At 39.9% G+C, this 22,189-nt stretch overlaps 1 protein-coding gene across 2 annotated transcripts; it reads right to left on the reverse strand.

Moving 5' to 3' along the window:
* Window positions 1–1,360: 1,360 nt before the first annotated feature.
* Window positions 1,361–21,436, reverse strand: palmdb (palmdelphin b). Of its 2 annotated transcripts, XM_086021342.1 has the most exons (8): window positions 21,286–21,436; window positions 19,004–19,073; window positions 18,127–18,207; window positions 17,629–17,759; window positions 15,992–16,106; window positions 3,877–5,968; window positions 3,711–3,799; window positions 1,361–3,527 (listed from the first exon to the last, which is right to left on the reverse strand). In XM_086021342.1, the coding sequence occupies exons 2-8, from the start codon at window positions 19,046–19,048 to the stop codon at window positions 3,444–3,446; spliced, it is 2,637 nt and encodes an 878-aa protein (XP_085877468.1). In that variant the 5' UTR covers window positions 19,049–19,073; window positions 21,286–21,436; the 3' UTR covers window positions 1,361–3,443. The 2 variants fall into 2 exon arrangements, with proteins under 2 accessions (XP_085877468.1, XP_085877470.1); XM_086021344.1 differs by lacking the exons at window positions 15,992–16,106; window positions 17,629–17,759; window positions 18,127–18,207; window positions 19,004–19,073; window positions 21,286–21,436 and adding an exon at window positions 10,345–10,572.
* Between the last annotated feature and the right edge of the window lie 753 nt (window positions 21,437–22,189).

The following is a 22,189-nucleotide window of genomic DNA, read 5'->3' on the forward strand; positions in this document are numbered from 1 at the left end:
AAAAAATCAAATTGATTTGACCACTTGTATTATCATTTATGAATAATGCTCATTTCAGATTCATACCAGGAAAACAAGACAATCAATATTTCTTTGTCATCACTTTCAACTCTTATGGTCTGATGTTTGACATGCAGCCTGTCGCCAGGTGAACGGTGGATTGTTGTCATGGCAACAGCAGGACAGTTACATTTATGGCCAGACGGTGGCAGAAGAGTAGTAGAATGGATTGATTATTATGTTTGGTGAAGAAATTACTCAGTGTTTGAAAATTGGTTTTCCATATTTGCCTAACTAATGTGAACGCAATTTATAAATATCCAGCTTCAAAATAGTCAAGCGAAAGGTTTCCAGACTTTGTGCAAATCATACAGCCGGGTCCATAAAAAAATAAATAAATAAAAAACTTTTCAAAAGAACGATTAAAAAAACACCACCACCTCATTTGCTAACCTCCCATAAATAATGTAATGCAAAGTTGATAAGAAAATATTCGTATAAGCCTTTAGGCTGATCCGTTGTCAAATTGTAACACAGTCACGAGCCACTTTGGATCATGATGGGGAATTCACTTATGGAGATTTGCATTTGTGGTGTGGCGATTTGTAGAAGTGCTTCAACATTTGTATTTGTGCTCCGGCATTTGAATTTCTAATGCGCTCTCTGGTAGATGAGAATATTGTTTGGAGCTAAATGGAAAGCATCTAGCTGACAATTTATCGGGACTGCCGTGGGTAATGTGATTCCAGTGGGATTCCAACGGGATTAGATTTGGTCTCACTGTTCATCATGCGAGTGGGATGGGAAGGGAAGAAATGTACACGGTTGTGGACCAGGATCAGAAATGTTATGATTTGTTTTGACAAAGAGTTCACTTCTAACTCCCACAAAATTGAAAAAAAAAAAAATGGAGTTCATGTAATATACAAAAGTTGGCTCCATTGAAAAAGTATATAGGTATAAATATTGATAAGAATCCGTCCTTTAAACCACACATCAAGTGAGTTGTTTGCTAAATTAAAAAAAGTATTAAAAAATAAAAACTAACTTGTACATAAAAGGTGGATTTTTAAAAAAAATTATGATTAAATACCATTAAATATGTAATCCAAATTTGAAAAGGGAGCATGTTGTTGGTTTAATTTGCCAAGATGATATTTGATCTTTTTTAATAGAGGGAAAAAACTGCTGAGCGGACATCATGATCCGCTAAAAAAAAACATCAAAGAGAATGAATCTCGAGGAAAGCCTAGAGAAGGAAAATTTGCTGGGAATCCTTCTCCCTCAATAAAAACAAAATTAAACCCTTGAACATGAAATCCATTTGAGCATCATCTGGATCAAATAAAACCACACGACCTGATTTCACAATATTTTATTGGTGCACAAATGTCTCACTTGCATGGGCAATCATGAGAAATTCCAAGCATTGCCCAGTAAAAACCTTAGCAGGAAACATGAATAAAATGTTCAAACGGAAGCAAGCAATTTGTGAGATATACAGTGCTTAAACAATGAGCCAACGTGACATGTAAAACAACACTGGAAGTTGACACTTAGGCCAAGAAACACCAAGCTTGCTGTTTTCGTTTATGCTGTTGGAAAATACGATAAGAGCCACAACAACAACAAAAAAAAAACCGGATCGTATATATTGAATTCCACAGCTTCATTGTCTGTGAATAAGAAATTCAAAAGGGGGCATTTTATGAAAATTAGACTTTTTAATTGCGGGTGTACAAATAAGTTGGTTCTCACTTGCCGATTTCTGAAAATGTGGCAATTAAGTTTCTCTGCCCATGACTTGACAGCTAGGCTGGGAGAAGATCGGCCACTTTCAAGCCACAGCCGCACCCCCCCCCCCGTTTGAAATGCTATACTATCAAATCTAATAGGTAAGCAGAGCTGCATCGTCGATGCCGTGGGTCCATTTCATGCGCCACATACACGGATCACCATACTAATTGACAAGTGTAATTCAGCAGCTTGACAAAAAAAAACGTATGTCTCCTTTAAGTGCTTTTAGTTTAATTTTCTCCTGTTGGTTAATTTATATAAATATATATATATACACACATCATATTATATAGTCATTCTTTGACATTAAAAAAATAAATTAAAAAAACAACATCATGGCACATTTGAGCAAACTCTTTGTAACAATGTTTTTCCTTATCTTAAGAGTTTATACCACCCAGTTCACTGGACGGGTGGTCATATATAGCAAAGTGGCATAATAATAAATACACACAGAATGCAGCATTTGCCCAATAAGCGTATATGATAGCAACATCAAAATATGTCAATAAATATGTTTCACATTTAAGGTATCAACAGTGGTTTAGCAAAGACTAAGTTCAACAATACATTTGTCTTACATTCACGCACATCTCAGCAACTCGGCTATGTGAACGGTTTGTTTGGTCATAATACAAAAGCCACTTGACAATAACGCTGCAAAAGCTAATCGGCCGTTTGAAGCATTATTCCGAAGGAAAAAAGATTTTGTGTGTACGCATCTTTGCCCTCACTAGTAGGGCAAATTTGGCATACTAGTAGGAAAATGACATTTGAGGCAAAACATTATAAAATTCTACTTGTTAACATCTAGCGCTTCTTTAGTAGCATACAGATGTCAACTGCTGTATGCATACTAGTGGGACTTGTCCTAAATAGTCTGCTGAAGTTGTCCAGTAATTGTGCAGAAATGTCGTACACTAGTGGAAGGCAGTCGTGGGAAAAAAAAAACATGACTAGCAAGACACAGTTGTTCTACTAATGTGCTCGATTGTCTTACTAGTGAGGACAAAGAGCGTACATGCGTGCATGGAGTTTAAGATGAATGTCCAGGATATCACATAAATGTGAAAATGGCTTTCCATATGTTCATACATTTTTAGAAGAAATCCTACACGGAGATATATAATTGAGACCGTTGGTCAACATCAACAAAAAGGAAGATTTTTTTTTTTTTTTAAACCAACACTGACCCACCCAGTCACAGACTAGCGTTAGCTATTAGCGCACAGCAGTCTGTCTCCTTTAGCATTCAAACGCAAACAACACAGACAGGCTAAATTGCCCCAATACTTTTGTCCACATGTTTTAAGACCTACTCGTGTCTGAGGATTAAATAATATGAAAGGAAATTGCTGAAACTGAATTGCTTTAGCTTTCTATTTTTCTCGACTTGACTAGTAGTAGTCCAAGAATATTGCACATCCTGTCCGGTGATTGTTAAAGCGCTCTGTAGATTATTTCCAGCGGAATGCAGCACCAAACATTTGAACTATTTTGTTTCTTTTTTCTTTTTTTTTCTTTTTTTTTTTTTTAGCCCAAAGCATTACTGAAACATTGATTTGATATCACAAAATCTGATGAATATTGGCAACACGGTATCTTTAACACTTAGAATGAATGATTTATGTCTTATTGTTTCCTCATTAGTCATTTTTAGTAAACTCGCCAGCCTCCCAGCGCAGAGCCATGGCACTCTTGCGTCTTGCGGTGGTGTAGCCATCTGGAAACTGACAAAAACAAATCATTATCTTTCTATATTCAAAGCACTGTTACCATCATTGACAAATCTGTTTTCACTTTGTACGTATCAATCTGATTTGTTCTAAAAACAGAGAGTAGTCAAGCCGTTTTGTTTAATGACAGAAAAAAAGAAAAATAAATTACGAATGAAAGTGTTTGCTAGATCTTACTCTGTGATCGCAGGATAAAGTCGAACGATCCATCTTGGGCGTTTTCATTGGCGATGATGGCGAGGACTTGCACTTCATTGGCAAAGAAGCTAAAAAAGAAAGTGAACATCTTTGAATGTAAATCACTGATTGAATTTTTGATCATTTACGGACAAAACAGAATTACCTGGATTATCCAGTGACAAAGTACCCAAATTGTTTGCCAGCATCCTTTTATCACCGAACCTGCCTTTGCCATAAAGATTTGCCCTCTCCTTTCTCAGCTCTTCCTCTCTTTGCTTCACCATTTGTATCTCCTCATCCACCAGTGACATTGTGCTTCTTGAGCGCAGCTTGAAAAAGGGGTTGCTCATGAACATTTTCTCTTGGGGCTCACAAGCTTTGTTGAGGGAGAACTCTGAAGCGCTGCGAATGATCAGATTTGAGGTCTCTAAAATGATCAGATTAGAGCTGCTGTCCTCAGAGCACCATTCACCATGCCTGGGATTGGAATCGAAATCACTACTTGGGTCGAGAATGATAACATTTGTTTCGTTTTTTAAAGGCTCCTTTGTGGGAGAGGAGGTGATGATGAATGATGGGGTCAGCGGAGTGCTGATGGATCTTGGGATGCTAAACTGAGCGTCTGCAGACTTGCCCATACAAGACAGACCTCTCTCCTTTCGGAATTTCTCCTCTCTTTCCATTGATATGCGAATCTCCCTTTCAACCGGTGTTTCAAAGTCATCATTCGGAGATCTGTAACTGGAATCGTCCAAGCCAGAATCTTCAGAGCATGGGCTGAATTGAGTGTGGGTATAATCCCCGACCAGAGTCAAGTTTTCCAGATCCTGGGATTTCCTGTTTGTTCTTTCGATGTTTCGGACTGGTGTGTACATGCAACTGTGGCTGCAATGGAAATTGGGCTGCCTGGTTGCAGGGATGACAACCTGGTTTTTGGTTTGCTCTTCCATTGCCCGCCACTGCTTCCGAGCCAATTGGAAGTCGACGTGCTCTGTGCTAACATTCTCACTGGTTGTCTCTTGTATCACGCAGAAGTCTTTGGGTAGCTTCCTGTTTGGATCTGACATGTTCTGGGAGTATTGTTCCTGAGCGCTGTGATTATTACTGTCGTCTTTGCCATTTTCATTTTCATCTTCAGAGATTTTGGACAGACCTTGAAGGCTCGGAGAGATACATTTCACATCCTGCGGCGGTGGAGAACAAGACGACATATCTGACTGTTCCAGCAGTTCCTCCACTTCTGGAACATTAAGTTGGACTTCGTCATAGTGCGGGTTGTCTTGGTCTTCCGAGTCAATCACTTCAACTTTCTGCACAAAGAGCTCCTGCGCACTTAAATGAAGACTGTCCAGATAGGAGTCGTCGTCTTCTTTATTTATAGACGAGGAAAATATTGTCCTCCATTTTTCATCTGTCTCACTATCAGAGGAAGCGGCAGCAATTTCAACTCTTAGGCATTCATCCACTTCATCGGGGTCAAGATAACGGCAGGATTCGCTTGATATATCTGACATAGCATCTTCTCGAATGTTCTGCTCTAGCAGTATTTCCTCAGGAATGGGTGATTCAAAACGGTTTTCAGGGACTTCCGGGTCCCCCTCTTCATCTACCTCTAAATTGTCATAGTCGTCATTGCGAGAATTGGGCTCCTCTTCCTCATCCAGGAATTGTTGTAGATCTGTAGATTGCACCAGGTATTCGTCTTGCTCTACCTCTGATGTTTCTGGTGTTTCAAGAGGCCTGGATGTGTCGAAGTCTTTCTGTAGCACACAATTCTGTCCCGAATCCTCCTCTTGTTCCGTTGTACCCTGTGCCTTACAATGAGCCTCGTTTTCATAAACACTTTCAGCACTGGAGAGTGTGTCAGACACCGAAGAAGTGATCGACTCGTTTCTTTTGAGCTCGTCATGTGCTTCCTCAAACGGTACGGCTTCCTTTTCATCATGGATCGGTATGTCATCGCAAACGTCGGTCTCAGGGCAGCCGGGCAACACACTGGCTGTGCTGCTCGCAAGGTCGGTCGAGAAGTTGCTAGAACTTGATTCACTGTTTAAAACGGGTAAGTCTGTATCAATATTCATTTGGTCATTGTCAGTATTGAAATCAGCCGCAGTGAAATCGGCACTGCTGTCCATCTCCAGTTCTGCTCGCTCAGTGGTTTCCATAGTAACAACGTCAAAGGTGGGATTCTCGGAATCGCTGCAACCTTCGTTTAGTTCTTGCCCATCTGATTCTTCTGTCTGCGAAGTAGCTTTCTGGGTAAATGAAGAAAGAAAAGAAATGGAACACTGAGTTTTGGTATTAGATGAAGTGAGTCAGACACTTATGCACATTTTATGCAATCCTGTCTATGTGCCACACTTTACAGCAGAAAAAAAAAAAATACAAAATGTGTGTTTCATTACTGCATGGCATTTCACTTTGACAATGTTTTTGTTAGAACACATAGTCCTATTTAGAAACTCTCTCACATTGTATTTGGAATGCAAAACACTGTAAATGGAAATCTTTCTGCACCACTTTGTTTTGTTTTTTTCGTCCACGAATTTTGTAGGGATGCTTTGTGCCAAGCATAGAAACACTTCTGATGTATCTGTCGAAGGAGGGGGTGGCGATGGAGGTGTTTGTTTGTCGCGTGTGTATGGGCGCATGTGCGGGGGTGTGTGATGAGGAAAGAGGGGGGACGCGGCAGTGTTTTGATTTCATTTAAGTGGGTTATCCAGCGAAAGACGAAATGGATCACAAGCTTAAAGGCAGCAGAATTCGAAGCATTACATGTCCTCTTATGTAAGACAGTAGGACTGTGTCTGCCTCCCACACATTGTCGGAGGTTTCACAGCGGATGTATTCCGAAGCACTCATTATTCATTACAGTGCTTCTTTTGGAAGATGCACTCTTAAGTTACCGCATACTAACTGCAACATAGCAAAATTCCATGTTCATTTCAGTTACACAGTTTTGTGTTTAGAAATACAAATGTCTTACAAAATGGTCATGTGAAGTTTTGGCCAAAACAATGCCCCAGAGCTTGAATTCCCCCAGTGGGAATCAATCGAGGATTTTAAAACTACCTTTTGAGTCTTCATTCTTAGAAAATGAGCAGGCGTCTTAACTGTTACCTGCAAAACCGATAAAAAGAAAATGTAACACACTTCAAACCTGTGACCTACCTTTTCCAGACGCTTACAAAAAAAAAAAGGAACACTGTCTGTGTATCTGCCTTGACCCTGAACAGGATAAGTGCTAATTTTACTTAATACAATACAACCTTTTGTAAGCTGTGTTTAGTCCTGCCTCATTTTTCCTCTTTAAAACGTCATTGGGTGTCCTGAAAGGCACTAAATTAAAATAAAAGATTTTTAAGGTAATGCTTACAGTATGTTACCATATTTTCCTTACGCAGGTAATTTGTTGCAGTCACACCCTGGATTTTTTTCTTTATCAGTCCATCACATGGCAAACATAGACACGCAACAATTTACACTCACTTTCACACCAGCATTTAAAGTTGGGTGCTGGCTAATTTGATTCTAACAGCAAGTATGACCACGAGAACCTCTCTTTGTTTTGATTTGCTTCACGTAAGGCGCATTACACCTCGGATGAGATCAGTTCTCGCTTGAAATAATGGAGAAAAAAAAAAGTGGCCTTTTTTTTGTTTCATTTTCATCAGAGGGGGCAGTAATAGGTCAACAGAATCACACGCAGAAAAATGAAAGTTAGAGCTATGCTGTAAAACCAAAAATGCACGTGTTTTGGTTTTTATCCGTTTGGGCAGTAACCAAAATAAAAATCTAGATCATAAAAGACTAGTTGAAGTCAGTTATTTTTTTCCCTGCTATTTTCATCAATCCCTCTCACAGCTGAAGGAAGCTTCAAACGTCTTTGGGTGACACATGCCACATTTGGGTATTACCGCAAACACACTATACAAAACAACCTACAAGGACGTGTAACAGACCGAGTAGCCATGGTAACTATTAGCAGTGACACTCACTGCACTTCTCATCTGCCACCTCCTCCGCCACCCACTCACCAACTCATCAGCGGACTGTGGCTGAGGAGTAATGCCGCGGTCAGGCTGCGATCATAATTCAGCGCTTTCAAATGATAAAGTGAAGAGCCGTGTTATGATTTCCTTGTGAACAAAACAGCCAAACAAAAACACTCACAAGTGTTTTGTCCGAGCCACGCAAAGACGCTCACCAACAAGTCGGACGAGCTGAAGCTGCAGATGGCAACGAACAAAATCACGGGGGACAGTTGCATTCTGCGAACAACACACGGCTTTATTCACTCGTCCCAAATGAGGCTATTGAGGGAATGAGACATTTGACACAATCTGCCCCCGAGGACTGGTGTCCAATCTGGCACACCTGGGACTTGGACACTGATACTAGACTCCCTATCAAATCCCTATGAAAAGCCGTTTAAAGATTTTATATCTAACTTAAGCTTCATGTAACTAGAGCGACTGTATTATGTTAACTTGTAGAATTTTATGAGTAGTAAAAAAAACATAACATTTTGAGGCAACAAAACGATATTTAGTTGAATAGCCCAACTGAAAATGTTATTTTGTTTTGCCGTTGTGAAAATTGTCTTTCACAACAAAAAAAATAAGAGTTTACAGAACTGCTGTCCCTTGTATTGATACCCCAACTTAAAGATCAACTCAGCAAATTGTCTTTGAGCAAAAAAAAACCCAACAACCTTGCTTTGTTGTGCCAACATTGTTGCCATAAATGTCAATTTATATTTTGAAGTTGTTCCAATTTAAATTACTGTTTTAACCCCCCCCAATAATACAATTTGTGTTTTTCACAGTTTTGCTTAGAAATGTAATATTCTATTCGTCCTCACGAGTGAGCTGGCACTAGTAAAATGACTCAGTGTTACTAATAATGTATTTTCCAAAACTGCATGACATTTCTGCACAATCGTAGGACAATTACATGTTAAAAAAAATAGTGGGCATTTTTGTGCCATTTGTTCCATGAGACTGTGTCCATGACACATCTACTATTGGGCGTAATAGCCTTACTAGTGCAGCACATTCCTTTACAAAAGTTTAATTGCATAATACAGGGCCAAACTAATAGGAAGAATTTTACCAATAAGACTTCAACTTTCACTGTTTTCAAGGTATTGTGGCTTAAAAAAAAAAAAAAAAAAAAGCATTTATTTCCAAAAGCAAACAAAAGGGTTGCATGAAAAATAAAAACCTTTAAAAAAAACAAATCAAGATTCAGAGTAACACAAGCCAACATGACAAACTTAGTGAAACCTGACTCGCAACGCCAACAATCTGGGGCAGACTGAACGAAAGCTGGGAACTAAATTGATAAGACAACGAGGCACAGCTGGACAAGACGCGAGTGGATGGAGGGAGCTGATTGGTGGACACAAGGAACGGGACTGGCAGGTGCAACTTAACGAACTGACGTGGCATGGAAAAGGACACCAAAAATAACAATAAATGACACCACACATGAATCACCTCTATTAAAAAAAAGTTATCTGTGTGAATGTTGTAGCAATAATATTCAAATAAAGAAAATGTAAGTACGGTGATAACTGTAACAATGCTAGTTGTTCATTGCTGTTCGCATCCTTGAAATGTCATGTCGTTACCGTGAAAAAGCAGGGATCCATAGTATTCACTGGTGAACTAAATAAGTAACTTGAAATTAGTCAACTCAGTTGCATTTCAGCAACCAAAATGCCTCGATTTATACCTGAATGTAAAACCTTTTCCTTTAATGACCCCTTAACTCCAATGCAAAGTTCCCACATTTCCAAAAATCCATGTTAACTTCCAGTGGAAATCTACGAGTAACAATCAGGAAACTCTCCCCAGATGATCGCAGGAAGAATAAAACCAATTTCAATCACTCGACGACATGAGCCATTGTGTGGACGTGGGTTCACTCTTCTGGTTCACGCTTAGCCAAATTGAGGAAGACCCGCAGAGCCACTTCTCTCAGAAGCGTCTTCGACCACAGCTTGACAGAAATTGTGCTCGCGTAACCTGTGTGAAGTAAGCAAGCTGCACAGCGTTCAAGAGAGGACTAAGTATCATCACCGCTGAGAAAACTCAACTAGAACAAGTCTGGACTTTCCATTGTCTCGGTTGGAGCTGTTCCTATAATGCAGCACACGATTGATCCAAGAACGGCTTGTAACCCAAAGTAAAACTGCACTTCATTTTTTTTTTTTTGTTGTTGTCTCATTTTTCAGTCCCGCCAAACATCACATTACAAAATATAAACCTGAGTAGGAATCACAACCCAGTTTGGCATATTTCCTTACGCAGCAATAATTTATTCTCTCGGGAGGCACTTGAGTAGAGAAAACATGATCGTAAAAAATTGCCGTTTTAATAATGAATCCTTGAATTTCCTGCACCTCACACTATATGCAGTCATTGCAGAAAACACTCTGAAATTCCCCTCACACATGCAGCTTGCGACAGCACACGATCAGGTCTATCTGCAAGCCTTCATGCCGGCATGCTTTCCTTTTACAGGCATTACCGCTACAGATTTGGCACCGGATGCCCTTACACAAAATTAAACCCTCACCAACTTTTTTATTTTTTTTATTTTTAATTTGCATGAATGGACCTACCTGAGACAGAGTGTCAGGCTCATGTACAAGACTCTGCTCTGTTTCTAAGAGCAGCCTCATACTAACAGTTCTGCCTGGCTTCTGCTGTCACTGATTGGATGGCGAGCGAAATGGGTGGAAGAAAGGCGACCAATACTCGGGCTGCCATTGATGAACACAAGGAAAAGACGATTCCATTTTGTGCCCGCATACACGCGCGCGTCCGACTCTTCAGAGGAACCACCTGCCTCATTTTCACCGCTTAAAAAAAAAAAAAAAAAAAAAAAAAGAGGATTTCATGACATCACTGCTACAAAATGGAAGCAGCAGGAAAATGACACTGCAGACATTTTTGAAGGATTTTACTGACAAGATGTTCCATAAAGTTGGTACTGAGGCAACCAATTAGCCATAATTGGGAAAACTGTATAAACCAATAGTATTCAATTTACCATTTGCAGCCGGCCATCTATTTTCTAGCAACTCTCAGCATATAGTGCCGCTTGTGTGCGTGTGTTGAAAAAGTGGGGCGAGGTGCGACACCCACATCCCCTATTGATGCGACGCACCTGGCAATTACTACTCGTGATAAATGTAACTTATACAGCTTTTCTAGATATGCAAATAAACCAAAATCATGAAAAATCCCAAACTGTTTGCCTTATCACCTTGAACAGTTGTTAAAAATAACACAAAAAAAAAAAAGAAACAAAAAAAAAAGGAACTATAACACATAATGGCTTGATTGGTTTTAGCATGTTTATAAAGTTGGACAATGTCGAAGTGGCCCTTTCGAATTTTCTGTATGTGGCCTTCGAAGCAAAGCATTTGGACACCCCCGGTATAAACAGACCCCAAACAAACAAATAAAAGACAACAGGATTGTTAGTCAAATCTATCTTTTATTAAATATTAGACATGTGCTATAAAATAAATAACATAACTACCTGCCAGTAGGGGGCCCCGTCAACAACAGCTAGTAAGACTGGAAAGTCCGGTTTCACAAGACGTCAAATGTAAATGCCAAAGGAGGTTCGTCTGGAGAATTGTGACTTCATCAACATGCAAACTAAGTGTTGCAGTGGAAACAATGTTGACGATTTGATTCTTCTGAATTTTGTGGCTTACGACTTACGACAAATGGCATTACGTTACGTTACTTTACGAGAGGACATAGCACTCAAACTGTGAGCACTATCAAGTAAAAAGCTGCTACACACTATGAAAGCTGATGTCGACAGACATGAACTCAAAGTCCCGCCTTTTTCAGGATTTTGTATCGTAAGAAGTCGCTCTTATATAACTGTATACTAGTATTCCAATTGAAATGCCACTACGAACTCTCCACCACCTCTCCATGTTTCTCATTATGCAACTAAAACACAAAAAGAAAGGAAAGCAACTAAGGACAAGGGCTTTGCATCGGAAATAGAAAAATGAGGTGCTCTTCAGTCCAATGGAATCAGTATTCCTGTTTCATGGACCTTTAACCTGAAATGTACACATCAAAAGTATATAAGATATTTGAGTTTAAACATCTGATGGTGTTTGGAGTTTGATTCTGGAGCGTCACGACTGAGAATAAACTCACAAATTGCACACATCTTTAAACTTGCGCTTTGTTTCCTGACTTGTGAATGAATGTTGGCCTGTGCAGACCTAAATGATTCCAGGTTGTGTCGGCATTAGTACATTCGCAGCTTTTTGCCACTTGAGGTTGGAACACTTTGCTCGTGTATCCTTCAGGGTGGTATGAAAGGAGCTCCCCATTGTTTTTAGTTTCAATGTAATTGACTTCTTCATCGTCGTCACTGCATCCTACAGTCACCAGTTCTGCTTGGGAGTCGACATCTTCCTCATCCAAGGCATTTTCATAGCCCATGAAAATCATGGTGACAGGTGTTGATTCCTGCTGCCCCGTTTGGTTGTTGAAAATGTTTGTAGAGGAAAAACTCTCTGCTTTGATAACTGGTTTGTCTATCAAACAATCAACTTTGCATTTTTCGACTTGGCACAAAGGTGTTGGCTTCTCTTCCGATCTGACTTTGACTGTGACAAAAGGTCCCTGTTTAGGACTGTTCACGTGTTTTGCGATGTCAGGACCTAGTGCAGTTTTAGCACTATGCTGAAGTGAACAAATCGGTGGAGTAAAAGGTTTGGATGTGCCTTGAATGTGCTCGTTGGACTCTGTCTTTTCTTCTTCATTTAGGGATTGGCCATGGGTATTTTGTTCTGCTTGTTCTGGAGCAAGCTGAGTGGATGATATGGTCGGCTGCGAAGGGCTTTGGCTTTTTTCTTGGTTCTGTGCTTGATTTGAAGTCTTTGGTCTTGAGAGGCTGCTTGTTCCGATGTATGCAACCGAGTAGACAGGTTGATGGTACAGCAGATCACGAGGTACGTTCTCATCCGTGGCTTGTCGTAGAAGCTCATCGACTTGTTTGGGTGTCATTTCACCGTCTACACCAGGAGACAGTGTGCCTCCATCAGGGTTTAAAGCATATATAGATTTGCGTCCATCGTCGTACACCTTTAAAGCTCTCTCCTGGATGTTGTCAGGGCTAACGGTAGCTGTGGACACCACTTGACACGTTCCTGTTCTTTTATCATGCTCCACACTGATCTCCATTGCAAATGTTGCTGAAAAGCAAAAAGACGAGGGTCTTAGACTTCTTGTTTGAACTCGCAACACAGTGGCGCCTTGAGATACAAGCGACCCGATGTACGAGTTTTTCGAGATACAAGCCGTTGTTCGGCCAAGGGTACGAGCAATGAGGAGAGAGAGGCTTAAAATTTTTATAGTTGGAGTTCACTGTGAAATTAAACATGAAACTTGTTCTTGCATGTTATAATCTATGACCCTAAAATAAATTTAGGAAATGGATAGATGGCTAGAATGTCAAGTTACAGCATAAAATTGAACAAAAATGTGAGTACTCTCGGCTAAAGCTCAGAATAACAGCTTTGCCAAGGTCATGAAATCATTACCGATACGTATTTCTCTCATGCGTGTATAATGTCTGTGACTGTATTTGCTCCTTTACCACTTTTTGGACTCAGACATTTTGCTGACGTCCTCGGCAAAAGTAATGGAATTTCTGGGGGCCGTAATGAAGAATGGTGGGTCATATCTGAGAACAAAATAAAATTACCAACTGAAAAGGATGAATGACTTGAGAGAAGACATTTTCTGAATATTTTTTACTCCACATTATAAAGGCATTTAAAATTTTGCATCACAATGGCAAAAAATTACGAGGTGATTTAGTTAATAGAGCACCACTCTAAATAGCTCAGCTGCTATTACTATTATGTCAGTGAATAGTGCTGCCTCAAAATAACTCACAGCCTTCATGACAATCATCGTTTGTATTTAGCAGAACACATTGTTTTTATCACCTGCAAAATTGACGCACAGCCAGAGATCAACTCAGGGCAGGCAAAAAAGGCAACAATAGTGTCACAAAATACATTCCAGACCCACCTGCAATAGGTGAAAATCCATGCTATAGACAGACCATATTAAACACTTAAAAAAAAAAGTTTTACCCCACTGACAAGATTTAAAAACATTTCAACTTATCAAAACACTGGTGGAGGATCTACCAAGTCTGTATTTACTTTAACCTCAAGGTTAACACATTTACTTACACACGTGCATGTGCAAAACCTCCAGCAATTAATTCTTATCAAATGATTGATCGGTCAAATATTAAACACTATGTGCAATAAATCCGAACCATGCGGTTAGTCATTTGACAAATTATGAATAACTCAAGAACAGTTGTTTGCATATTAGTGAGTAGCTCATTGGTAGAACTTCACACTTGCTATGTTCTCTACAAACAAACCCATCGCGACACACAAACACACTACCAGAAGTGCTGTATTTACCTGTGTGAAAGTCCGCACTTAACCCCTACATTTGAAGACAGAGTATTTGAATATCAAAATAATGAGGGAAGTCAGCAGTCCAACATCACAGGGGAACCAATAGTGCAGCAAAAAGGATTTTTGTGCGAAACAAGACTGTGGTTGTGTAACAGCAGATGTCAGTTATTGCACTCTTCAAATCTAGACATACAACAACCAAATTAAATCATGCATACATTAGTCTTTGTTCACTACACACCCACCGTGTAAGTCAATGATGACCCTGCTTAATTAATATACCTTTTTAGTAAAAAGAAGATATTAAAGTGAAAATCACTTGCAGCCTTGGGTCAAAAACTACACACATGAACAAAATTGTTGGTACCTTTTAAAGAAGAAAAAAATATACTGGTGAATGAAACCTAAACCCCTCAGCACGTGTTGACTGCGACACTCAAACTTGGGGTCACTGGGACAACATCATGATTGCAACTACAAAACTATACACTTCAGAAACTGTGTCTGTCCCACAAATTCATAATCAATCATAATTGCCATATTTGCTTACAATTTGTAAATATCAGTAATATTGGCCTTGGCGTCCCGCAGGGGTCCATGCTTGGACCACACTGTTGAGTTCCACTATTATGCAGATGACACGTTAAAAAAAATAAAATAAAAAAATAAAAAATAAACATGATGAAAACTATCCTTTATCAAAACTTCAGGCGTGCTATAGAGAATTATGATGCCAGACAAGTTCTTGCTTCTGAATTCAGGTAAAATTACACAACTGACCTTTGAGGCAAGATATAGCATCCCACTGCCACATACTAGAAGTGTCAAGGGAAGCATTTTCTCACTTGTGCAACATAAATAATTCTGATTTCTTGCAGCTAGCTGCTGCAGAAAAAAACAAGTGCATGCTTTTGTGACCTCTCGGCTGGTTAGTTGTAATTTACCAGTACCTGTAAAGTGAAAAATAGGAAAACTCTGTAATTCTTAAAGATGACCGGAATGTGGTTCTTTATCAACCCACAAAAGTTTACATGTGGGTCTCAGAACCTGTCAATAAGGAATAAAACAAATCAAAGCATTATTTCATTCCTTGATTTTCAGTGCATTTTATGTTAAGCTACTTTTGTCAGCTCTGCAGTGACCATTGTCAGTTTTTCATTCTTTAACTAAAAGGTACCAACATGCACCTCAATTGAGATTGCGTTCACTGATGGCAATCCTTATTTTTCCAGTCTTGGCGATTCTACACCACACTGTCACACTGCCTTCACCAAAAGGGGTTTTTAGGTGAAGAAATCAGGCTTATGATCTCGACACACCAAATGAACACAACACGCCCAGTGTAGAAAAACCTACAATCAACGATGATAGGACATGCACCTTAAGGGTGCCTCGGCAATTAGTACTCAGCTTGGGTGAAGAGTCCTCTAATCCGTGATCAGGTTCAGTACACTTTCACTCCAATGGCATGCGTGGAAAAACTTGGCCAGTGCCCTACACTGTCATACAGCTACTATTAGGCGATCATTCCCGCCCAATTATCCATCAAAACTGGCAGATTCAATAATATAAATAAACTGTTTTTTGTTGGAGAAATGATCAATGACAGATATAATCAATTATTTAATATCAATGGTTCGATAGAATTCACATTATTGTCTGAGTTAAAAAAAAAATGCAATTCCTCACATTGTTAACATGCCACTGCAGTTTCAGCACCAACAAGCAAGCAAGCAAGCAATCAATAACATGGCCTATTTCTTTTGCTCTTTCAGCCTACCTTGATTATGTCCTCGGGTGTCCTCTCCACTTCTTTTAATCGCTTCAGAACAAATTCCTCATTGGCAGAGATGTTGAGCTCCTCTGTTTCTAAGGCCTCGATCTCTTTTTCTATCCTAGTGAACAAAACACCAATGGTTTTAGTAACATCCCACAAGAAAGTATTTTCTGTAGATTATTTTTACGTCTCTTACTAAATTGCCCATTTTTGTTTATATGTATTTACCATGGCCCTTATAGCGCTACAAAGAGTTTCTAATTACTCTGGTTCAGGTATCGTGTGATAGTTGAAATTGACATGACAAAATGGGTTATCTTCAAAATTATTTTGAAACTGTATAAGTCATATCGTTGAACAAGAGTAAATTCATGAGCTGAAAATATTGATTGTTGAAAAAAAGAAATGGAAAAACCCTTGTACGCAACAAGATGGATGCACTGCACCAAAAAGCAGGCGTGGTTTTATTTATGTGACACAGATTCAGAACAGTTTGACGTGTCATTCACAAATGTTTATGAAATCTATTATATATGTATTATGTAAAGAAGAAGCCACATACAGTATCTCCTGGATCCAAAGATAAAGCTGTCTTATCTGGGTCACATCTCACGGGGGTTTAGTGGGTGTGGGGCAAAGGCTTTGACAGTATGGGGGAAAACTCTGCTTATTAGTCTTCTTGTTTTAAATTTGAGAGTTCCATATTCCTTTCTTGGTGGGTGGGGGTAGAATGGGGCATGTCCAGGGTGTCGATGTTTCTGTTCTTCCATTGAATTCGGCCAGTGTCAACGTCCCTGAGGCCATACATGGTTCCGTCAACTATAAGTACCCACTGCGGTAGCACTCATGACACTCCTCCCACCATGCTTGACTGTAGACAAAACCAACTACTTTTTGTACTCCTAACCTGGTTACTGCCACTTAACTTGACAATATCTGAACTAAATAAATCTATCTTGGTCTCATCAGGCCACAGCACCTGGTTCCGGTAATCTAAGTCTTTAGTTTCTTTGTCTTCAGCAAACTGATTGTTGGTTTTCTTGTGCATCATCTTTAGAAGAGGCTTCCTTCTGGGATAACTGCCAGTATGTAGAGTGCAGGGTATGGTCGGAACATTTCCACGCTGACCCGCCACTGCCTGCAAGCCTCTGGATATAAAGCTGAGCAGTGAGATTGTGCACTCAGCTTCTTTGGTCGACCATAGAACCTATCCCGTTAAACCGCTGTATAGGTCTTGGCAATCTTTTTAGTAGCCTAGGCTGCATTAAGACGTCTTTATGTACAACAACTTCTCGGAGAATTCTTTGCCAATAAGCCATTCTGACCTTCCAGTGACCAGGACGAGATTGTGTGAAAGTTATATCAAGACCAAATTGAACACATCTGCTCTCCATTCACGACTGGGACTTTGTAACAGTGACACGACACATGACACCAGAGAGGGAAACTATCCAATTACTCTAGGATGAAACAACTGATTTCTTCTGTTGATAGAGTCAGTACAGTACAGAACAGAAGTACGCTACTTCCAGATGTCAGAAAAGTAAGTGACAACTGACTCCAACTGAAACAATGGCGTCAACTTGTCAACAACAAAGTTGTGTTTGGGACCGAGCCATAGATAGCAGCAGTGGCATTACCTGTCAATGTTGCTCTGCAGCTCATCACTCTGTTGCTGTTCATCCTGAGCCTGAAGCCTCATTGCCTCCTGCTCCTCCTCGGATTGCTGACGTAAACCATCCATCAGCCATTGCTCCCTCAGGGCCTTTTTCTGTCAATTAAAGGAAAGATGAAGAACAATTATTACACCTAAAGTAAATGTAAATCGAAGATAGGGAAATACAATGAACTTTCGCATATTTGTGGTTCGGCATTTGATAATTTGCCTACACAAAGATTTTTGGGCCCACACATTTGAAGCATGGATTTGTTTAAAACCTGTGACTGATTAATCAAATCTCTGGTACAGCAAACTAACATGAATGTTCAGATGAGAGAAGACATTTAACATTTTTATAATCAGTGTCCTGCGATAGGCAAGTCAGTGTATCAAATGCTCAATATGCAAATATAGTTCAGAAATGTAATCAACAATAATCAGGGGTGTTGGTTTCTCTTTGTTATTATTTAAATATTACCTTTATGTATTGGAGTTTGAGTTTTTCTTCCTCTATCTGTCTTCTTTTCTTGGCAATATATTCCTGGATTCTCCTTTTGTCCTGTTGAGGAAAGTGAAACATGTTTACAACTGTTAAGTTCTTGTCAGGTCAATGTCTTCAACCTTGAGGTGACAGCTGGAAACTGACTACCATATATACCGTAAGTTAAAAAAGTAAGACAGACTTTATGACCTCACGCAGATCTACCTTTACTGTGAGCTCCCAACTTTGGATTTTAGCCCCTAAACTGTTAATGCTATTAAAATAAGGCATGTTTGTGTCAGTGATGCAAAGGACATTGGTGGGATATTGTAGCCTGAAATTAGCTGCCGGATCCAGGATCAGTGTGGCACTACGCGCCAGTGAAAGGAGATCTCTTTAATTTTGTCCCCTGGTATTTATAGACCTGTCTGACATTGACTGTGTTAAAGATATCGTTGTCAGTGACCACTGATGGCTAAACAAACCAATTACATTTTGGTGAGATGGGTCCTCGACACCTTAAAATGCTAATGGGACCACCTATCTGTTCAACATCCTCCATGAACCAGAAAATACATACCACCTGTACTTGACTTTCATTCCTGTATAATGTAACTTGAAGGAAACAATTTTTTTCTTACACAAAGCTGTGCCTCCTTCCCTACCCCCAACCAGGAAAATGTTCTGCACGTCCCTGTACAGAATACTACCTTTTATAAGGCACACCCACATGAAGTTTATTTTTAGTCTCCATTTTCTGGCTGCACCATGAATGCTCTGTTTTATCAAGCATACAACTGAAACACTCGTGTGCACTATAAGTCTAAAGCAAAACAAAATAACATACAGATGTATGCCTGTTTCAAGTCTTTACCGTGATAGCCTGGAGACGTTCCTTCAACAGGTCTGTTTCCTCCATGATGGGCTTCGAAACGGTGATTTATCTGGAAGAGAATGTCAGATTATCCATCCATCCATTATCTATACCACTTATCCTCACAAGGGTCGCGGGCGCGCTGAAGCCTGTCATCGGGCAATAGGAGGGGGACACCCTGAATTGGTTGCCAGTCAATCGCAGGGCACACAGAGACAAACAAACATCCGCACTCACAATCACACCTAGGGGCAATTTAGAGGGTCCAATCATTTTACCATGCATGTTTTTGGAATGTGGGAGGAAACCGGAGTACCCGGAGAAAACCCACGCAGGCACGGGGAGAACATGCTAACTCCACACAGGGAGGCCGGAGCCGGTTTCGAACCCACGATCTCTGAACTGTGAGGCGGACGTGCTAACCAGTTGACTACCGTGCCGCCCATGTCAGATTATATGTAAATTATTTGAACAGTTTTGCTGTAGTTTGGCCAGTTCATCAGACCCTGAGTCTGCCTCGACGTTTTCACCGCACCCCATCACAGCGTTGCAGAGCCTGTTGGACAGAATTTGGAGGTTCCTGCCACCTTTTCATCGAATTGTTCCACAGGACTAGGAAACACTGAGTTTCAGGGACAATAGTTCCTTGATACTCAACCTTTAGCAATGGGCTTCTATTTTTTGTGTTTTTACCTTTGAGTATTAATGTGATTTTTTAGCATGTAGTTGGTATAATTGTCTTGCTGAAACATATCCATTTATTTAGATAGATTCTGATGAAGAATGAGAATGAAAAAGCTGATGACGAATGAAAGAGAATTGTAGTTGTTGCTGGTAAAGGTCATGGCGCTGTTTGCTTGTCCACCTGTTGGCACCATGGCAGTTTGATCCAACACGCTAAAAATACTAAGGCTCCATGGCTAACAGTGGGTCTATACTGAGAGAATGTCAACTGGTTACAGCCAGTTAAGAATTAAAACATAAAATGCCTATCCATCATACTGAGAGCAAATTTGGTAAAATGTACATTTGTATGAAGATTTGGAACTGCTAATGGTTTGTTCTGTAAGTGTGATGCAGACCAATTAGGTATACTGATTAATTACATGCTCCTCCTTTTTTAATCTGTGAAGAAAGTTTGAGTAAAGCTTAGATATTTTTATCACTGGCTGACCTGTCCGTGATCTTAGGCAGACTCCAATACGTGTGACGTGAGCTCAATACCTCCCTGTCTGCCTTGCCATTTAGTCAAGGTCCTCCTTATTTGTAATCTCTGCCGTCCCCTCCTTAATCTGATCTGTGATGGATTAACCGCTCACACATTAGCTCAACAGCACGTCTTGACCAACATGTTTTTCCTGAGTTCTCGTCAAGTGCTATAGCTTCCTCCCACAGTCAAAAACATGTCTATTTGGTATCAGTGCAGGTGTAAAAGTACATAAAATGAATGGATTTTTCATGCAGGTTCAGGTTGTGGTACAACGGATTCCAATGAATGCGGTCCTCATGAGCAAGCAGACAACTTTCTCCTCCATATTGGGATGAGATTATGGACAGCAAAGTTGATCATTTAAAGAAATTGATGTACCAATAATGTAATCAAGACTTAAGGAGCATCCAATCATTGATTCATTTTATGTCTCTGTCCAACCAGTTATTGATGCTTTATTTCCCTCACATGACGAATGAACTCTCAATACGTTTAATAGGTAATCATCCAATTCATCCATCCGTCCAATTTTTGTACCGTATAAGCACAAATATTGATACATATTCCTGTAGCAGAGGGTTTCAGCCCAAAAACTAGGATTGTCGACATTTAATTTGATGATAGGAGGCATACAAAATTGATACGCAGTCATGGTGTTCAATATATAGACACTTCCTAGTGCTGCCACATTCATGTGATGAATATGATATAAGAGATCTGACTGCATGTTGGGAATTGACTGAGCTGACAAGGGGCGGGCATTCAACACGATTGTATGCACATATGTACATAGATGAAAACACACAATCAGAAAGTTTTACGTCCTTATACAATATATCGGTTGCTGTGTTGTGTGTGCTCACAGGTGATTCAAAGTAGTTGGAGTCAGAACCCTGCTCAGATGCCACAAACCACGACTTGAATACATGAGAATATGAGAGAATGAAAATACCCTCGGGCCTCTAGTCATAGGCTCAAGTAATATGGATTCGCGCCCCAGTATCTTCACTTGGACTGTCATATCGAACTGAAATGCAATGTTACAGAAGCAGTAATTGTGAGGTCTACTCACCCAGTGCGTTGTGTGTCCTTCAGCAGATCGCAGAGTGTGTTTTAAAGAAGTCACTCTTAAAGCATATCCAACATCATTACAGTGTCTGGGATTGTGTTGAGGAGATTGGGAGATTGTGTAGGCTGAGAGAAGCAGGCGGATAGGACAACCCCACCTCCCACTCTCTCTCTCTCTCTCTCTCTCTCTCTCTCTCTCTCTCTTGCTCTCTCACTACCGAAATATATTCTGCAAATGCCTGAAGCTAACCAAGAAGTTAGTTAAATACAGACTTGAATATTCTGATTATGTCTTTTACTTCGTTATACGAAAAAAGAAAAGAAAAGAAACAATGCTTTCTGAGTGCTGTTTTAGAAACGCTGTCCCACTTTCCAGCATAACATGGATGGGTTTTTGTTACCATAGCAACAATACCCACTCAAATTTGTACAAGATTACCAGCCAGTGCACGGAGGAGGAACTGACTCAAACTGTATGTCTTCAGAATGGCATTTCTTTATGTGATCTAGTTACGGTATACAGTATACTGAATCTTCAGTGTGTCTGACATTTTGAAAACATACAGAATCGCATCCCTTATACGCTCATGTGGATGAATGTTTGATATTAATTGACAAAGATGAAAACAAAGTACATTTTCGCTAAAGTTACGTAGGTAAATATGTAAGATGTGATTTCACTTGGTTAGCATTTTGTTTTAAAGCATTGTAATTTTTTCTTGTTCTGTTAACAAAAATGTTTATTTCATTAGTGCGTCATTTATTGTACACGTGAGTGTAAAGCATTTCATTTGTGTGTGAGCATTTCAGCAGTGTGTATGAATGTTTCTGTAGAATGCGTGACAGCGTTTTAGTCGTGTATGTGGATTGTTGGACACAAACAGGAGGTCCAGTAACATCCACTTCAT

This window comes from Filicampus tigris, chromosome 21 (assembly GCF_054856515.1).
Source record: "Filicampus tigris isolate MCC_2025a chromosome 21, RoL_Ftig_1.0, whole genome shotgun sequence".
Taxonomy (NCBI): Eukaryota; Metazoa; Chordata; class Actinopteri; order Syngnathiformes; family Syngnathidae; genus Filicampus; species Filicampus tigris.

Excerpts from the sequence above, each read along its gene's own strand:
- palmdb (XM_086021342.1), bottom strand. The coding sequence starts at position 19,048 with ATGGAGGAAACAGACCTGTTGAAGGAACGTCTCCAGGCTATCACG. Across the intron at positions 3,800-3,876 it reads TTTGTCACTGGATAATCCAG|CTTCTTTGCCAATGAAGTGC; the intron begins GTAATTCTGTTT and ends TTTCTTTTTTAG. Across the intron at positions 3,528-3,710 it reads CTTTATCCTGCGATCACAGA|TTTCCAGATGGCTACACCAC; the intron begins GTAAGATCTAGC and ends TGTTTTTGTCAG.